Source organism: Trachurus trachurus, assembly GCF_905171665.1.
Source record: "Trachurus trachurus genome assembly, chromosome: 16".
NCBI lineage: Eukaryota > Metazoa > Chordata > Actinopteri > Carangiformes > Carangidae > Trachurus > Trachurus trachurus.
In genome coordinates, this window is record NC_139902.1 from 18,418,295 (window position 1) to 18,437,155 (window position 18,861).

Below are 18,861 nucleotides of genomic sequence, written 5' to 3' on the forward strand. Positions count from 1 at the left end.
CCTCCTGTTGAATACAGTATGTTTCTTTACTCACCATCTTGCCCACATAAGTATTTAATAATATAAATGTGTTATAACAACAACAACAAAAACACATTTACAGCACATTCTCTCACTAATACCAGAACCTGTCTGCTGCTGCGTTGTGCCGTTCAGATGAATTATCTCTTAGCTGTCTGTGGTTCACTGAAGGGCAGAAAGGAGCTGCAATTACAGGCTGACTCATTGTGCCGTAACAGGTGTGAAGAGGCAGATAAATCGGTTATATTCTTTATAACAACATTCCCTCAGTGGGTGGGTTAGGGCCTGCACACACTCTTAACGCTTGGGTACGCAGGGCGCGGCCAATCCACATTCCCATGTCAGTGCAGAGACCAAAGATGCTGCCACAGAGCTGTCAAACTGATGTGGTGACTTTTATTAAGATCCGACCGATGGCAGAAACAACTCAACACATACAGAACAGCAGCAGATCATATGCTGCCTCAGATGTGGTTGTGACAAAAGAGGGAAAAAAAAAGCTGAAATAAAGTTGCTGAGCAGCAGAGTCATGCTTACTAATAACTCATTTTCATGAACAGGACTTCTGAGAGCAGTTTTACACTTGAACCGTGATGAAAACGTGTAACTTCCTGCAGAAAATAAAGCAAAGTGATCATGACTTGCGTCTCATGACAACCTGAAACACAGGTCCAGTGATGTCAGCTGCTACAGGAGCAGCGGCTGCACATTTGTCTCCTCCTGGTGGACCGACTGAGACTACAGCTTCACAGTCGCAGTGCAATCCAATCACAGTTCACCTTCACTCTCCTCAGGATGTTTCTTCAACCTCAAATGCTGCAGATGTTTTGGCGTGTCAAAGTGGATGTTTGACATGAGAATAAATACAATAAGGAAGTAAGCATTTACAGCGCCTGCTCTGTTACAGTATCAGCATATTTATTACAATGACTATTTACATTTTGAACAAACTGATTTGAAAGAGAAGTGACTTTTCACCTCAGCAGTGCTATTTCTTAAAGTGTTCGATAGCTCGATGCTTCAACAGTCAGCGTCTGAAACACAGTTTAGGCATCAACGTGGACACAGTGATGATGAAATCACAGAAAACCTAGACACAACCCTGATGCAATTCAGATAAACATTTCATCTTGTGACACTGTTATCATGCAGGCAGCACCAGTCGTATCTGTAGCTTGTCTGTATAGTGTGTGTGTGTGTGTGTCAGTCAGGTAACTAGTGAGTCCATTTGAGTCACTATCTCACTCATAGCTTATACAGTCTCAGTTTGATGAATATAAAGAACCATCTTCTAAAATAACATTTAAGCAAATATAACAATTGCCTTTATGCAAATATATATTTATAACTGCTGAATGTTTTTATGCAAATGTACAAATGTTGATTGCAGCCAACGATTCTGGGACCTCAAGGGTCAAGGTCTCAGAGCTCTGTCATCAGGAGCGCCCTTAGTATCTTCTCTCTGTCCACCCTTGTTTCCTCTCCGCTATATAGACACACATAAGCATACAAACTGTTTGTTATAACAAGTTACAAAAAAAGATAAATAAAATCAGTTTTCATTAGGCAGCCTGGTAAAAGTGGCTTTGAGAATGATGCAGGGAGATGAGGTCAAGGTGGCAGCATGAAAGCATTTTTATAACAACATAAATAGAGTTACAGTAGACAAGAGACAGTGATCATAAAAATTTAGTTAAAATTCAAAGCCAAACATTACATAAAACAAAACAAAAACATTTGGAGACATTTTTTTGTTTGGTCTAGCTGACAGATTCAGTCATCTTCTTGTTTCTTCTTAAACTCTTGTCAGTTTGAACTAAATTAATTAAAATGAATAAAAAATGCTTAACCACATTAAATTATGTGATTTTCAACAGAGTTAAAGGCTACAGCGGTCTGCTAACCTAAGATAGGCTATTAGCTTTAAAAGGATTGAGCCTATGTTAACTTTTGAGTTAGCTACTGTCTTATCTAGATTATCTCTACACTTTACCTCGGTAACAGACTCAGTTTCTAAAATGATGAAGCATTTAAACTATTTTTTTTTAAGTTACAGGATTTAGTGGCTATGCTATCACACCAGATAGCTGAATCCACAAAGCATAAGTTTGGTTTTTACCTGTGTTCCCTGCTTCTAACAAATTGAATATTGTCTAATTACAAATTCTGATGAAATAATCAGTCAATAATTATCTTTTATGGGGTAAAACAGATATTTGACAGTCTGGTTTTTTAGCTTTAAAGCAGAAGTAAGCGGAATGTTTGTGTTAATGTAAGTCTTAAATAGTTATATCTTCCGACAGCAATCACTTATATAGAGTGTTTGGTCTGAAACACGGGTCTGTCAGTCACTCTGCTCTGCTGTAAGCCGAGGAGAAAACTTCTTGTATACTTCCCTGTATCCTACAACCTTTATCCAATGAGGAGAGAGAACGGCATGAAGGGCTGTGTGTGCAGCCAAGGGATGCGCGTGAATGTGGTGACGTAGGGACGAGGACCAATAGATCCATGACGAGGGCGGGGGCTGCTAACTCCATCGGCTGACAAAAAGTTAGCCAAAACGACCGGATCGCTTACTTCTGCTTTAAGTCAATTTTAACCTAATGTGTGGGGACTGCTCTTGCACTCCTGCACTGGCTTGGTAAAAACATAACTTATATGAATTATGGATTATGTAAACAATATAGTCCGGATGAAGAAACTGGTAGGCTACACGTTTCTAAAAATGAACACAGAACAAGAGTGCTATTATTGTCAAGTATTTTAGGCCTCCAAGATATTTTTCTTCTAAGTTGTATACAGTATTTGAATCTATTTTTAAAGAAAAGAGACAAGATATCCACAGCACTAGGCTACCAGGACCTGCTTTAAAATTTTCAAATAGTTTTGAGATAAGCAAAGAAAGCAAATATAAACATGGTAAAGGAAGCAAAAAAGGGGGCAAAGTACTTTTTTCTTCAATACTTTCATGTGAAAAGTTACTACAACTGTTAAATTTCCCTTTGCAGTGAGGTAGTGCAGGTGTTGACGTGCATAGTTCCTCTCTACCACTGTGTTAATGTGTCTCAGCGAACGGAGGAGAGTTACCTGTCGTTATGGGCAGCAAGGTAAGGGGCCAGGTGAGGGACGGAGCTACGGTAGTAAGAAGGGGACAAGTGGGGGGAAGGTGAAGGGGAGGGACGGCATGGACTACCCAGCTCCAGCGCTGGCATATTATCCACCTGGAATACACATCAGTATATTCGCACACAAAGAGAAATCTCTGTTTACTTACAGATAACACCGAGAGACTGAATTAATCTCCCCATAAGTGGAGTGTAATGCACTAAACAAACGTGTGTGTGTGTGTGTGTGTGTGTGTGTGTGTGTGTGTGTGTGTGTGTGTGTGTGTGTGTGTGTGTGTGTGTGTGTGTGTGTGTGTGTGTGTGTGTGCATATTACCTGTGGGTATATGGAGGGCTGTATTTGTTTGTCCAGTGAGCTACTAGAGCCTGACTTTGCTGTACTCTGGGAAGAGATGGCTGCAAGTGCTTCTGGGAGATTATCTTCATCTTCATGGTTACTGATGAACAAGATACATTGAGAGACTGAATGACATGACCTGCAGACTGCTCTGACCAAAATGTAATTTCCAAAGAGCCACAGATGACATTGCTCTGTGGAGTATTTTCATTTCAGTGCAATTTCCCACTCATGGAGGCCTGAGCGTTGCTATTTTCCTTCAACAGTAATCAAAGGCGGTGCGTACTCACAAGCTGAACTGTCGGACCAGTCGTTTCCTGCGGTTGCTGCTTGGGTTGGCCTTAGGCTGCAGCCTCTCCGGTGTTGGGCTGCAGTCTTGCCGGTGGGGCGTCTTGTCTGCAGTCAGACTGGATGCAGCTGAGTCTTGGGATGAGCTCTGGTACCTGAAGCCCAGTTATCACATGGAGAGTCAGTCTTTCCTACATTTGTGTTTAAATGTGAACATATGAAGAAGGAAGAGTGAGACCTCTCACCTGTCGTTGAGGGTCTCATTTGAGTTCCTCCCTCTGGGCGTTGTTGGAGCCTCCTTCTTCATATTAGAGGAGACAAGGATGGAAAAAGTAAGCCTCTGGAAAACACTGCTGTTCAATACCCAGCTCAGTGCACAGGACTCCGTCGTCAACTCACCCTGAAAGCTGCCTCCATCTGCGCTTTGAGGATGTTACATTTAAGATGGTCAGGCAGCATCGCTGGACAGGCAGGGGCGTGCAGAGACTTCTCAGACAGCTGCTTCTCCTCTCCCTGCCAAGAGGTGACAAGATAGACCTGAGTAACACTGCTTTATGTGAGCACAATGTGACAACATTCAGAAATGTGTCTAACCTTGTTGTCCATGTTGACGTGCAATGAAGGCCAGGGAGGAGAATCGCTGTCTGACTCCAGGGCCTTGAGCAGAGACTGAGAGATGTCCAACTCATCCACTGGGCAGGGAGGAGCTCGGCGCTCTAATGTACAGACATACAGGAAGAAAGAAAGAAAGAAAGAAAGAAAGAAAGAAAGAAAGAAAGAAAGAAAGAAAGAAAGAAAGAAAGAAAGAAAGAAAGAAAGAAAGAAAGAAAGAAAAGGGGAAAGTTCACCCATCACAAACCTGTGCTCTTATGGTATCCAGCCGTAATGCATCTGCAATGAATATAAAAAACTTGACAGCAACATTACTATGCAGACACATTTTCCTCACTCGTCTGTGTAACAAATAGATTTCACTGCATATTTTCCACTATTTTTTTTACTGTGTCTTGATGAAAACACTCAGGTCTGAAATATTCATCATAAATATTTGCCACTCATGGAAAGTATTAACTGATAGCTGCAATTTTTCTCAAGGCTGCCTCAAACAACACTGTTGGAACAGGTGCGGTTATCATTTCTCTTGTTCATGTTGTCCATCAGGATCATTGTTGTGAATTATTTCCACCCCCCATCCCTGGCTCTGAAATTGCATTTAATGGCCACTATGGACAGGAGTGATGAGTGGAGAACCTGTTTCTGTGTTATAAAAAGTGTTTATCTACCCGATAGGTAGTAAATTATAGCTGGCTTAGCGGACTGCGGTCTGAAAACGCAGGCTGCTGCTGACCAGAACACAGTGGTGAACATGAAAAGAGCATCAGGATACAATCTAGACATATGACAGATTTTGCTGACACTTTTTTGGACAGCTCCTCCTCAGGCTACGACGAGTACTCACTGTTCTTGGTGTGTGTGTGACAGAGCGTATCGTGGCTGTGTGTGTGGCGTCGGTGGTGGTGGTGGATCTTGCCAGAGTATGAAGTCTCATTCTCCTCAACGCTGAACTGATGCTCTGAAGCAGGACCGCTCAGAGGGAAGCTGAAGATGACATGTAAGCTCATCAAAACAAGCCCCCCCCCTCCTAACAAAATGACACTTTATACCAACACTGCAAAAACTCAAAATCTTTCCAAGAATATTTGTCTTATTTCAAAATGTCATTTCTAGTCAAAACAAATCTCATTATACTTAAAATAAGACTCATCACAAATAAAAAGTAGCTTGTTTTTAGACACCTTTTACTTCTTTCAAGCATATTTTCACTTGAAATAATCTGATAGTGGAGCAAGTTTTTCTTTCTTATTACAAGCACAAAAAAACTTGCTTTCACTGGCAGATTTTTCTACTTATTTCAAGTGAAAATTTGTTTGAAACAAGTAAAAATTATCTAAAAACAAGTTGATTCTTAGGTGATGAATCTTATTTTAAGTGGAAAGAGATTAGTTTTGACCAGAAATTAGACATTTTGACAAGAAATAAGACAAATATTCTTGGAAAGAGTAAGGAAAGTAAGAAAGTAAGGAACAATTACAATCAGGCTTCAATTATGAAATCATGCACATTTTTGCTTTTTTTTTTTTTTTTTTTGCAATGATAAACATTGAGTTTATTTGAAAAGCAATAAAGAGACATCCCTAAAGGCATCACATGATATATCGGAGTAAAAGGCAACACACAATAACAAGAAAACCTTGGCCACATTTTATGTAAACAGTTGGTCAATTAAGTTAATCCATGACCTGATATTAAATTAATGTTCAGTTTATTCAGCAGCCTAACAAACACAACATGTGCAGGATTCTACTTCACACTGATCTACGTACCATAAAGCAGCTTATTCCCTAAACCAGCATACAGTATGTGCTTAACTGGACCCCGTTCACCTGTTGAGAATTTACCTTTTACACACTCACAACACTTTATTCCATTTACATGAAGTTATTTGGATAAATTAGCTGTCATAAGGTTTCTAAGGCATTAAGATAAATTTAATCTTCATGGCAGATTTAAGAACTTGCAGTAAACAACGCAGAGCAATTAAAACATAAATTACATGTAAATGTTCACAAGCAAGCCAAGGCACAAAGCTATTCAACCTTATTTTTCTTATTTGTGTCCCAGTGTTGTCTCTTAGTCTATTTCATAAGTTTGACAAAAGGTGTGTGACACTGTACACACTGATCGAAACCAGGTGCCAGTATAAATGTTGTGGCTGACTGGTGTATGTGGATGTGAATGGACAGAGGAGAGTGACGGTGTTGACAGAGATGACAAAGAACCACGCTGAGACACAATGAGATGTAAAAAAACAAAACAAAGATAGTGCAACATGAAAAAGTGTCTGTCTTATTTCAACTTCAGCGCTAACTTTTATAACAATAATAATTTTGGAGTCTCTGGGGAAATACGATGTTGCCATTACGTTTTCTATCGGCTACAACATGAGCACTATTTTCTAGCTTATATTTGTTTACATTTTGGCAAACTGGCACTTTAAAATTTCACCCAATAAGACTTTAGCAGCTCATGTTTGTAGTGTTCTTGTGTATGACTAGATTTCTATCACTAGTTTCATTTCACACTAATAAAAACCTAAAACTCTGATTCTCAGGCAAAGGTGTGCAGTTATAAGGAGCATATTAATTTATAGGTGTTCAATTCACAAAGGAAATCAAAGATAATGATACCCCCCCCGAAAATGTTAATCACACTGAATCTAAAAATATGTGGATTACGTCCTATGAGACGTTGAGACTTCTGGTGCAAACTGCAGAAATTTGATTTTTTTTTTTTTTTTTTAAGTATCAGTATCATCGTGTTTATCAGAAGGCCAAATTTAAATAAATAACTTCCATGCTTCCTTGTCCCTTTCACCTCAAACAGCGTCTCTGCCTCACTTTCACTCAGCTTGATAACACCTCTGTGATATCGACGTCATAAGGTCTTTTGTCCAAATGTGGGTTGATGATGATGGTGATGGTGATGATGATGGGGAAAACTTTTGACTTGTTTTTTCTGTTGAGTCCGTCAACAGAGGCTCCTCTCTCTGTGTGCACCAGTCTGTGTCAGCTTAATAAGAGAGTCTGGGTTTGAGTTTGGAGCAGAGTCTCCCAGAGCAAACATCGGTCAAAGTGCAGTCATGACTTTATCCCTGTAAACCACACTCATGGCTCCACGAATCATGCTGCTGCTTCGCTCCGGGACGGGAGGGTGACTGGACACGGGACTCGCAGCCTCAACAGAAGGCCTGAACATGACAAGGAGATGGACATCACACACACACACACACAGATACACACACATACAGCGTGGGTGCCACACATATATACAGACAAACAGGTTTATGAGTGACACGAGGAGTGTGGTGATGAAACACAGATAAGGTAAGGTGGAGTACCAAGCGGTGGCTGTGAGATGAGTGACTTTGACTAAAAATAGGAATTTGCCCTCCAGTCAATTTCTGAACAAGGACTCATCATCATCATCATCCTGGAGCAATTTCACAACCACATCCTTGAGTCTCTAAAGCCTGCTCTCCTCCTCTTCCTCTATGTGTGTGTGTGTGTGTGTGTGTGTGTGTGCTCGGTCGTCTTACCTGTGTGGTGGCGTGTGTCCGGAGGGCTGCAGGTAAACTGGAGGCGTGAGAGCGGGGTGGGGCGTGTGCCACGGCTCGTGACCAATAGGAATGTTGTGCTGGTACTGGAGAGGGGGGGGAGGAGGGGGTGGAGTAAAGAGGAGAGGAGAGGAAACAAGAGGAGAGAGGAGAGGGATTGAAAAGATGCTGAAATTAAATGTTGTCACAAGGGCGAAGCCAGATCAGTGGCTGCTGCTGCATGTGTGTCCGTGTGCTCGCATGAAAAAAAAAAAGTGGGTTATCTGAGGTCAACTCACTGGATGAAGGCTGGGATCAGGGCTGGCGTGAGAGCTGGAAAAAGAATGACAACAATCATTAATAGCGGATTAACAAACTAACTGAAAATGTTAATTTATCTTTATCTAACGGTGGTGCAAAAAAAAAGTGAGGACATTTTATTTCTCTTTTCACAAAAGGCTATTTTAGTGCTAGGGTTAAGATTATCCAAGCCGTTACGTGGATTAAGGTCAAGGTTAGGGGATAAGGAATGAATGAAATAGATGGAAATCCTCACAAATGTGGTAACATGAATGAGCTTGTGAGTATTACGTATATTAATGCGTGTGTTTTACCTGATATGTGGCGGCTTGGCTGGAGAAATGGCAACTGACAGGGAGACATAACATCAGTTAGCAAAGACAACAAGAGAAATAGAAAACAACACTATTTGTCACTTTGTGTTTTTTTCCCCACAGTATAAAGTGTAAGTCCGATTTTTCAGCACAGACTTGTTGCCTCTTCTTCAGTCTTCATACATTTCTTTGTATTTTCCGTCTGAATGGCATCGACTAAACAGCAGCTGTTTGGACATTGACACTGGCAGTCTGAGAGTAAATGCTGTCTGCACTTGATCATTTATGTATGTATGTATGTATGTATGTATGTATGTATGTATGTATGTATGTATGTATGGCTGTGAGGCCTCTGTGGCTGACAGAAGGTGGGAGTGATGGAGGGCTGAAGAAACGTGACAGAGTCGAAGTTATCAAAGAAAAAAAAATGCAGAATTTAAACAGTGTGTGACCTTTACGATAGCATGTGCAAGCATGTGAAGGAAGAAAAAAAAAGAAGAAGCAAGTGCTGTTAGTCATCAGTGTGTCGAGAAAACCCACCTTTGCCCAGCGACTGTGTGCGGGAGGGGTATCGCTTGCTCGGCCTCCTCTCGAACGTGCTGGCTCTCCTCAGTCTGCCTCCGTGAGTGGCCTGATACTCTGTCTTACCACTGGCAAACAAACACACAAAAGTGTGACAAGTACAGAAATGCAGCTGTATGGTGGTTGGTTTATAGATTTCTCTGTTAAACGGATTAGACCTAAAATAATTTATTTAACATACACACTTTTTAATTGAATATGCTGACGTTGAAACGATTTAACTGTGCTGAAATGTTTTGCTTATTTCTTCTGACACACAGCCTGCTCAGTTTCTCATTAATGGCTTGTTATGAAATCAAATCACAAAGTTCCTAATAGGTGACCCTGATATGTTGATCATGCTGGATTATTACACTACAGTGCACAGGTATTCCCGTTTCTGCTCGCTGCCACCTGTAACTTGAGAGTTGCTCCACTCATTCTGATGTTAAAACACTCAGCGCTGCTTTTGTTTCAGCCGCTCCAACAAATGACAGGAAGTGCCCTTCGAGTGTGACAATTTGCTTTGGACCATCTCTGGTGATAGTCGGGAGAAAACAAACAATATGAAGGGAATATCTCAGTCGCCATAGGAACAGATCCACGTAACCATAGATACACTGTAACCATAGATACAAAGGCTCTGTTTTATGTGACATGCTATTCCCCATATGCTGGCACAAGTGCTGGCCGCAACTCCCTGAGTGAGCCAACTTGTATTATCCTTTTTCAGTTGTGTGTGTCAGTGTGTTCGCTGTGTCTGGTGATGTTCACTTTGTCAGCTCGTCTCCACCTGAATCTGAAGCGGGACCCGAGGCGAGTGAAGTCGCTGCGGCTGGCTTTGCCTGTGGCCGGTTGTCGGAGCCGGAAGAAGGCGTGGCTCTCCACCGCACACTTCCACAGGTGTTTGCAGGTCTTGGCGCTGGCCAGCTGGAAAACAAACGTATGCTCCTGCTCCCGGCCCTACGCAGTCCGAGACAAAAAAACAAAACAACGCACTGTGAGTGGCCCGTGGCTGTTTGCATGTAAAGTATGAGCAGGTGGCAGGATACAAACCTGATCATCGTCCTCCACCACAACCAACGTGAGTCGACTCTTTTTAAAGTCCAAACGAGTGATTTTGGGCCTAAATAACACACACGGGCAAAAAAACAAACAAGGAAGTATGAATGAAAAGTTGCTTTTGTGTTTTATGATGCCCAACAAACATTCACCTACACATAAATGAACCAACTAACATCAATAATAAGTTAACCATGAAAGACAAGTTTTAGGTCATGTTGCTGTAGATTGATATTCATATAAACCTGAAACTAACAGATGTTTTATTTGTCACTGGATCGACCAAATATTTTTCAGATAATCAATAAATAACTTGGTCTCAAAAAAATTAGTTTAAAGTTAAATAAAAACTCCCCAAAACCTTAATATTCAGTTTACTATGATATAAAACAAACAAAAGCAGCTGGAACCAGATTATTATTTGGCATTTTATTTCATTATTTTACTTTGAAAATGATCAAAAGCATTTTTTTTTGACAATATATTACTTTATTAATCATTTATGCTGCAATTCATATGAACAATTTATGCTATGTACCATGAAATGTCAGGAGCCAGAGAGAGTCTTACTTAACTACTACACAGCTCAGCTTTTTTTAAATTAATGCCTTTTTAGGGTATCACTGTGTACGATAATTTTGGAAATGTGACAAAATGATACCTTCTTTTATTTCAGTGTACAAAAAAACAAGAGAAACTGCCTGTCCTCAACGCACCCCACTGTGGGAATCACAGGTTTGATGTACTCACCAAAAGAAGAGGCCGATTTTGTTGGAGCCTTCAAATACTAAAATACCAGTGGGAGTGAGACCTAGTGCATATTCTCCTCCATCTCTGCCCTGAAAACAAAACACACACACACACACTTTTAGTTCTCTCCTAAAGTACCAACACATATGAAGTGATATTTGTGACAGAAAAACACTCACACACCTTGACAAAGTGCATATCTACTCCATAAAGTTCCAGCCACTTGCATTTGTTGAGGAAGGAAATCTCTGCTTGAGACGGGCTCTTTCCCCTGAGGATTTAAAATAAGACACCATGTTGAGCTGTCACAGTGGAAAATATCACTCTCACTCTCTCATCACCTCACCTCGGCCTGAAAAAGAAAACCATCGCCGACAGCAGTACTCTGCTGCTGATTGCTGTTAGCTCTGAGGAAGACACTCTGTGAGTAACTATCTGGCTGCATCCTCGACTCGTTCTTGATTTGGTGCATAAGAGCGACTGTGAACTCAGTGTGGGTTCATCCTTGTGTAGCTTGGTGAGGGAAAGCATATGTGTATGTAATCTAATCCGAGATGGGAGCAATCAGAGCGCGGCTGGGTTAAATACTGCCTGGAATCAATCAAGACCCTCCAAGGATTAATCCTTTAATCCTTCGCACAGACCAGTGAGGCAGAGGGGGGGAGAACGAGGGGACGGTGAAATTTAGACATCATCGACAGTGGAAGCACTGGCACTGAAAAAGCAGCAGCACACCGACTTCCTTTCCTGCCCCAGTGAGGAGAGACACCTGCTCAGCCCAGAGCAGTAAGTTGCTTTAAGGCAGCACCAAGTGTTGTTGCAGCGAGTCCAGATGCATTAGGGGGCGTTGTTATTAAGTCTCACCTGAGCTCAAGCCACCGGCTGAAGATGTCCGCCTCCATGGCTTCGCTCTGTTTGGGAGCGAAACGAAACTCAGACACCAGCTCAGGAGAATGATCCAAGGGATCACAGTCTCCCATCTCACCTGAATGAGGACATACACATCAAGTAAAGACATGTCAGACATTCAGGAATACAGATGCTGCAAAGAACAGGCTGTCAAACTTATAAAGTCCACAACGAGTATGCAGCATCTTTAGTGCAGATCTATAAAGCTCCTCTCTTATTACACTATGTTTTACCATTTACCATTATCCAATAATTGTCATGTATGGCTTTGTAGTGGGAACAAATTCTTGCTCTAAAGCAGCAAATTCCTGCATCTTCAAACAGCTGCACCCCAGTGTTTGAACATCTAATTGTTGACTAAAGACCTGTTTGACATAACTGACATAACTAATCTGCTCTGAGTATTTAAATGGTTTTATTTAAAAACAGTGAATGTTTTGTTTGCGTGTTTAAGCTCTGGCATCTCAGATTTGAGAAGAAGTCACGGTGGGGCAACTTTTCCCATGCAATGACACACCAGATCACATAATGTACTTCTCACATTTTTGTCCATGTTTGCTTATCTTTTGTTCTGTCTATCTTCTGTTCCTGTCTGATTTGATATGGATATGGATGTTTTCTGCAAAACTTTGATATCCAACTAAAATGACTGGAAACCAACTTGCTTTGGAAAAACAGGAAGCACTAAAAATTAATTATCTGCAGTTAACGGGCTAAACATGTAACATGACCAGGGTGGTCCTGTGAGAGGAGGAAACAATCTCTTACTGTAACTTAAATACAAACACATGCATTATATATAATAACATAAATGTTAATAATAATAATAATATAAAATAGTACGTGAAGTTTACTTACTTTGTAAACAATAAGAAGCGAGCTCCACAGAGACGTCATATGGACATTTCAGTCTGAAGAGTGATAAAAAAAAGAGAAGAGCTGGTTTCAGTGCGGATGCATTTACACACACTTACCAAATCTAACACACTGTGATGTGTACATGTTATCATGTGTCAGAAAGACGTAACGGTGCTGGGATGACCTACACAGTGTTTGCGTGTGTGTGCGTTTGTGTGTGTGTGTGTGTGTCAAGGAGGAGAGGAGCAACCCTTTTCCTAAAATAAGCAGCACTCTGCTGTTCCTGATCTTGAGCTTTATAATGGAGCTGGACTCTGGGGATCTCTGGCCCAGATAGAGCCAGGGAGGGAGAGAGAGAGAGAGAGAGAGAGAGAGAGAGAGAGAGAGAGAGAGGTAACACAATGTCTGAGTGTGTGCTTGTGTTTGTGTGTAAGAAACAAGCGCCACTGTACAGAAGTCTCCCAAACTCTAATGTAGGTGACCTGAGCGTACGTCCTCACAGGTGTGTGTGTGTGTGTGTGTGTGTGTGTGTGTGTGTGTGTGTGTGTGTGTGTGTGTGTGTGTGTAAAGCAGGTTTAATGCTACTTGTGATATCCAGATGTGCTCACAAATGAAGGAGGAATTACCAGAAAACCACTTGTTTTGTCCACACGCGGAGAGAGACACATCATTTAAGGAGAAAGCTCTCCTTTGTTTCAGTTAAGGTGGATTCATTTATATGCATGAGAATTTAAGGTTATGATCCAGGGGAATAAAAATCCATGCATTAATTTTGCACTTTTCACTCACTTAAAGCTTTAACTGTCTTTGCTATTAATGCGCCACAGATTTGTATATTTATGTATTCACAGAATAAATTCATAACTCTCTTTTCACATCTTCTTTCAAACAAACAAATTCATTCATTCTCTGCAGAACATTTTCATCTTACAAGGTGAAATTGCCTTTACAGACAAAAGAAAAGATTTGAATTGAACTGCATATTGTCCATCATCATCCTCACCTTTAAGAAACATCATAAACAAACTGTAAACACCTGCTCTCCCTCTCAGATGCTGTTTGTTTTACTCAGACCCCTCCATACTGAGTGCAGGTGAGTGTGGGTGTGTTTGTGTGTTATGTATTTACATGTCTGTAAATAAGCATCTGTCACAGTGTTTTCTCAACATTATGTACTGTATGCGTTAACAGGGACAAGGAAACTCACTTGCCGGACAGAATGTCTTGCCGGAGCTGCAGCACAAACAGATACCTGTTGGTGTGAGAGACGGAAAAAACAGAGTGAGAGCTTCTTCTCCCCGACGTAAATCAACCGATGTATCACAGGCTTCTCCTCGTTGCTGACACATAATCTGCTTTAACAAGTCTCTGTCCATTTGGCCTTGATTTGAATCTGCCCATAGCAGCAAAGTAATTAGCCTCACATCCCCTTTGGACCTCTTCACTGGGCTCCAGAGAAAACTGAGCGTGTGTGTGTGTCTGTGCGTGTTTGATTTGTGTGTGTGCGATTTCTCACCTCGTAAATTCCTCGCGCAGGTTGTTTGGCTCGGAGGAGTAAAATTTGACTCTGAAGAAGAGTCTGTAAGGAGGTCCGTCTGAAAAGCGGAGACAGCGGGATAAGTGTGAATAAGGACTGTGCAGGATGAGAAAGACTTGAAGGGAGAGAGAGAGAGGGGAAATCTAATTTACGGGAAATTAATTTAATCAAACCAAATCTTCTTATGATTTATTTCATTCGTTTTATCTCATCTGTCCGTTCTATTCTTCTCATCCTAAATCACTGTCTCCACAGTTAGAAAACCCCATTACTTTTCTGTTTCATTCAACATCAATGAGTCTTTTTTAAACTACTGAACTCTTACACACACAAACACACAAACACACACACACTCCATATCATTTATGCCCGTTACAAGTTGGAGAGCAAACAAGGGTACGGCTTGTTAATGCACATACTAATCGCCATGTCAACACTTGATAATGTACCACCTGCTCCCTACTTAACCTGCTCTCCACACGCTCACTGCACCTTTCCTGTGTAACCAGCCCTCGTCAGACAAACGGGTATAGGGACTCACCTCGGATCTGTTTCTTTATGGGCTTGGACACATCCAGCCAGTGCTGAGAGAGAGAGAGAGAGAGAGAGAGAGAGAGAGAGAGAGAGAGAGAGAGAGAGAGAGAGAGAGAGGAAAATATGAAGGTGAGAGTTATAGAGAGAGTTATATCAGCAGGTTCTCTGACTGGGAGAGAAGTTAACACGTATTACTCACCGAGACTTGGTCTGGGTCCATGTACTGCAGCCCGAAGTAGTCGGTCTCAACCAGATCTATGTGATACATGATCTGGTCAAAAAGGTCTTGGCCTTTCGATTTGCTCTACAACAAAAGGATGAAGAGTTAATGATTTACAACTGAGCTGTATGTGTTTTATTGTTTTATTTCTCCTACTGTACTAACAAAACCCTGCATTGAATGTCTGGATTGAATGGAGCCTTTCAAACTGAATTATTTATTAGTTTCAGTGTTCAGGTGTAATCCAGTGATTCAGGGACATACCTGGTGTCCAAAAGAGGAAGAAAATGAATTATAGTAGGTGTGAAAATGGTTGTTAGTGTGTGCGCGTGTGTGTTCATCTGGGTCAAAAAGAGAAGGACAAGCCTCTGAGGGAAAGGTCCTTATCCTGGCCTTTTGTCATTAACTCACACAACAAAGAGACACAAGCACTAAACTCAGCGTTCAGCACCATTTCATAAACTTTATCTGAGCCTTTTTTTTTTTACGAGCAGATGTGTGTCATTGCTTCACATGAAGACCTAACCCACATCTCACACACAGTGGGGGGCGGGGGGGGGGCAGAAAGATGACAGCCCTGTACTTTGGATCCTGATAACCAGTCTAAACTTCCTGGTGAGCGTATGAATGTGTGAGGAAATCAGTGGTATTAAGGGATTGGGGACAGAAGAAAAAAAATGCTCTTGCTCATTCTGCTGCATGTAGTTTGGAGAGGCTGATTGAAATCACACAGTCTCTATCACATGCGCGCGCACGAGCACGAGCACGAGCACGGCACGAACGAGACACAAACAAGGCCAAACTGACCTCAAGGTGAAGTGAATGTTTCACCGCTGCTGTGCTACCTTTTGTCTCGGCTGCATTCAGCCTGAAGTGACAGACTAATAAGCTTTAATAGGTGAGCTCCAGCTCTGTTCAGCAGCGCACCAGTATCAATGCCGTTGGGAAAAACAAGTGGACATGAACAAACTTGTTCCAACGCACCTGTGACTAAGCCACCGGCTCGACAAGCCATGTGTCATTTTTGTTTGTAATACCTCAGCAGAAGCTACGGCCTTGTGTTATTGCTGTAATCTCCCTGTAGGACAAAAGAAGAGACTTTACCCTGATCAAAAACCAAGCATTCACCGTTCGGAGGTGACGCATGCACGCAATGGCTTCAGTGACACACACACACAACCTTCAAGATGAAAACATCTTACGAGAAACCACTTACGCACGAGTGCCCACGTACTGGCTTATTATCATCCCCCTCCCCACACAAACACACACAGACAGACACACTCGCCGTAATGCTCGTTTGTGACACAGAGCCCCCCCACGTTTGTTAAATCAGATCAGGGAGTCGGGGAATACAGAGAGAGACATGGAGGAGCGGGAGGGAAGAGGAGAGGAAGAGAGAGGACGTGGAGGCAGAGTGTGAAAGAGTAAGATGATGAGCAAGGGAGAAGAGCCTCAGAGGGTGTGTAAAAGAAGATTAGGGAGGGAGAGGCAGAGGGGGAGCAGAGATTGCTTGAGATCAGATACAGGCAAGTAGACTGAGGGAGAGAGAGAGAGAGTGAAAGAAAGATGCTGTAAAAGAGCAAAAAAAAAAAAGAGGAGGCAGCTTCAGGTCTGTAGATTTTCCCTACAGTCAGTGTGGGGAAGTAATGTGACGAACTGGCTGATCACACAACCATCTGGAGCTGCACCTCTCACTGCACACACACACACACACACACACACACACACACACACACACACACACACACACACACACACACACACACACACACACACACACACACACACACACACACACTATATAGGCCACTGTGATACTACAGGCTGTGAAAGTTTGGTAAAGGCAAACTTATCTGTGCCAAACTCCAGAAGAGACATTCCAGTCACATTTTGCCGTCACTGATACGACCTCAGGATGAAACTACCGGTGATGTTGTGCATTACTGATTAATCTGGTGCTCAGCTGTTTACACCATCATCATCACATGTCAGAAACAACATCCCACATTCCTGACGAGATCTGCAAGCTGCTCATTGTTGCTTGACCAACGAACGGCCCAAATCTCAGAGTCATTCAGTTGACGCTGACTTTAAACAGAGAAAAGTTGAAAATCCTCATATCTGACTGAGATACTGAAAAAAGGAAATCCATAAACCCTAATTAGAATCTTCTAAATGAACGGTGCAACAGGATAAATCATATTTTCTAACTATAAGTGAGTTCCATCAACTTTAAGCATTGCAATTCAACACTGTCCTGTCCTTGGTTTTCCAACTTCTTGTCATATTTTGAATTTAAAAAGTTGTCATTAAGTTGAAAACAACCTTGACTCCTCACTAAACTGGATAAATTATAGTAGCTAAATTAAACCAAAGCCAATAACCCTGCCATCTTTGCTGGGGGCCACCAGGAGCCTAATGGTCCTCATGTGGCCCCCGGGCCTCACTTTCACACACACACACACACACACACACACACACACACACACACACACACACACACACACACACACACACACACACACACAGAGCTGGTCTGGGCTGCCACCTGGTCACCTGCCCTTTACTGTGTGTCCTCTTGTTTACACTCTCCAATGTAAACACACCGAGGAGCTGCTGTCTCTGGATACGGGACTTCACTCACAGGCAAATCCACGTTGACATCGGAGCCGTCCAGCAGCAGCACGCGGCAGGTGATGGTGGTCCTCGCGGTCCCCGCCGCGGGGATGTGAACCGACGCTCCTCCGCTGACCACAGCGGGCGCGTGGACGACCTGCTGCTGATGGGCCAGGAGCAGGGGGTTCCCGGTCATCCCTCCTCCTCCTGCTCCTCCTCCTCCTCCTCCTCCTCCCTTACCGTCCCGCTCGTCCCTGTCTCGCGCCTGGAAGCGGCTCCGCGAGCGGCGGCTGAACGTCCGGCGCAGAAAGCCCATCATCTTCTTGATCCACGAGGCGAGGTCCGTGTTGTGTCCGTGAAGAGCGCACCACACTCCGGTCGCTGCTGCTGCAGCCGGGGTCCTGCTACTGCTATCGCCGCCTCCTCCTCCTTCTCCTCCTCCACCTCCTCTTCCTCCTCCTCCTCCTCCACCTCCCCGGGGCGAGGAGTCACTCCGCAGGCACGGCGGAGACTTCAGGGCTGCCGATCACTTCCTCAGGCTGGATGAGACTCCAGCCGCATACTAATGAAACTAACACCGATCAAACCACCGGCCGAGGCGCCAACCAGTTGATTACCAGTCATTCGGTCCGGTGTGGACGACGGGACTGTGTCACGGAAATACAAGCAGCCCTCCTCCTCCTTCTCCTCCTCCTCCCCCTGTCCTGTCCTCTCCCGTGCACCTGCCTCCTCCTGCCTCGCTCGCTGTTGCGCACCGACTCTTAAAAATCCCGGAGAAATCCCGTCCGACGCTCCGCAGCGGGAACCCCTGAGTCACACGGGGGGCCGATGGAGGAGAGAGGGTCCTGCTGCCACCTCTGGATTTCGGGCTGGTGGTGGTTGTTGTTGTTACTTACTCCGACCGGTGAACCGAAACTAGTCCGTGTCACAGGTAAAAGTCAACCAGCGAAACTGGACAAACAGCCTGGTCTGCGCCTGCGTAAAAACACAAGCGCAGAACAAACTTCTGTTCCTCCCGACCGACTGGCCGACCCGCCAGCGCCGGTCAACCAGCGCCACCTGTCTGTCACGCCCCCCACCTGCCTACAGGGAATATATTATTATAGCAGATCATCAGCGGTTCCCAATGTGGGGCCCCGGGGCGCCCCTGGGGCCGTCAAAGGGTTTCCACCAGGTCCCAGTGTAGTGATGATCAGGAGACCAGGAGTTAAAAAAGAGTAGGCCTATATACAATTAATATAGGCTACTATATTATTATACTATATACAATTTTT

At 43.2% G+C, this 18,861-nt stretch overlaps 1 protein-coding gene across 1 annotated transcript; it reads right to left on the bottom strand.

Annotated features, from left to right (window-relative positions):
• Positions 1 to 1,443: 1,443 nt before the first annotated feature.
• Positions 1,444 to 18,723, bottom strand: epb41l4b (erythrocyte membrane protein band 4.1 like 4B; the record flags this gene model as incomplete). The annotated part of the gene is made up of 23 exons (XM_083988843.1): positions 17,616 to 18,723; positions 14,948 to 15,052; positions 14,756 to 14,798; positions 14,194 to 14,272; positions 13,885 to 13,929; positions 12,678 to 12,730; positions 11,775 to 11,895; positions 11,094 to 11,181; positions 10,911 to 10,999; positions 10,155 to 10,224; positions 9,892 to 10,061; positions 9,078 to 9,187; positions 8,538 to 8,571; positions 8,223 to 8,256; positions 7,927 to 8,030; positions 5,230 to 5,369; positions 4,365 to 4,486; positions 4,170 to 4,283; positions 4,016 to 4,071; positions 3,773 to 3,925; positions 3,462 to 3,582; positions 3,109 to 3,242; positions 1,444 to 1,507 (listed from the first exon to the last, which is right to left on the bottom strand). Exons 1-23 carry the CDS (start codon positions 17,904 to 17,906, stop codon positions 1,444 to 1,446), a joined length of 2,340 nt encoding a protein of 779 aa, XP_083844969.1. The 5' UTR covers positions 17,907 to 18,723.
• Between the last annotated feature and the right edge of the window lie 138 nt (positions 18,724 to 18,861).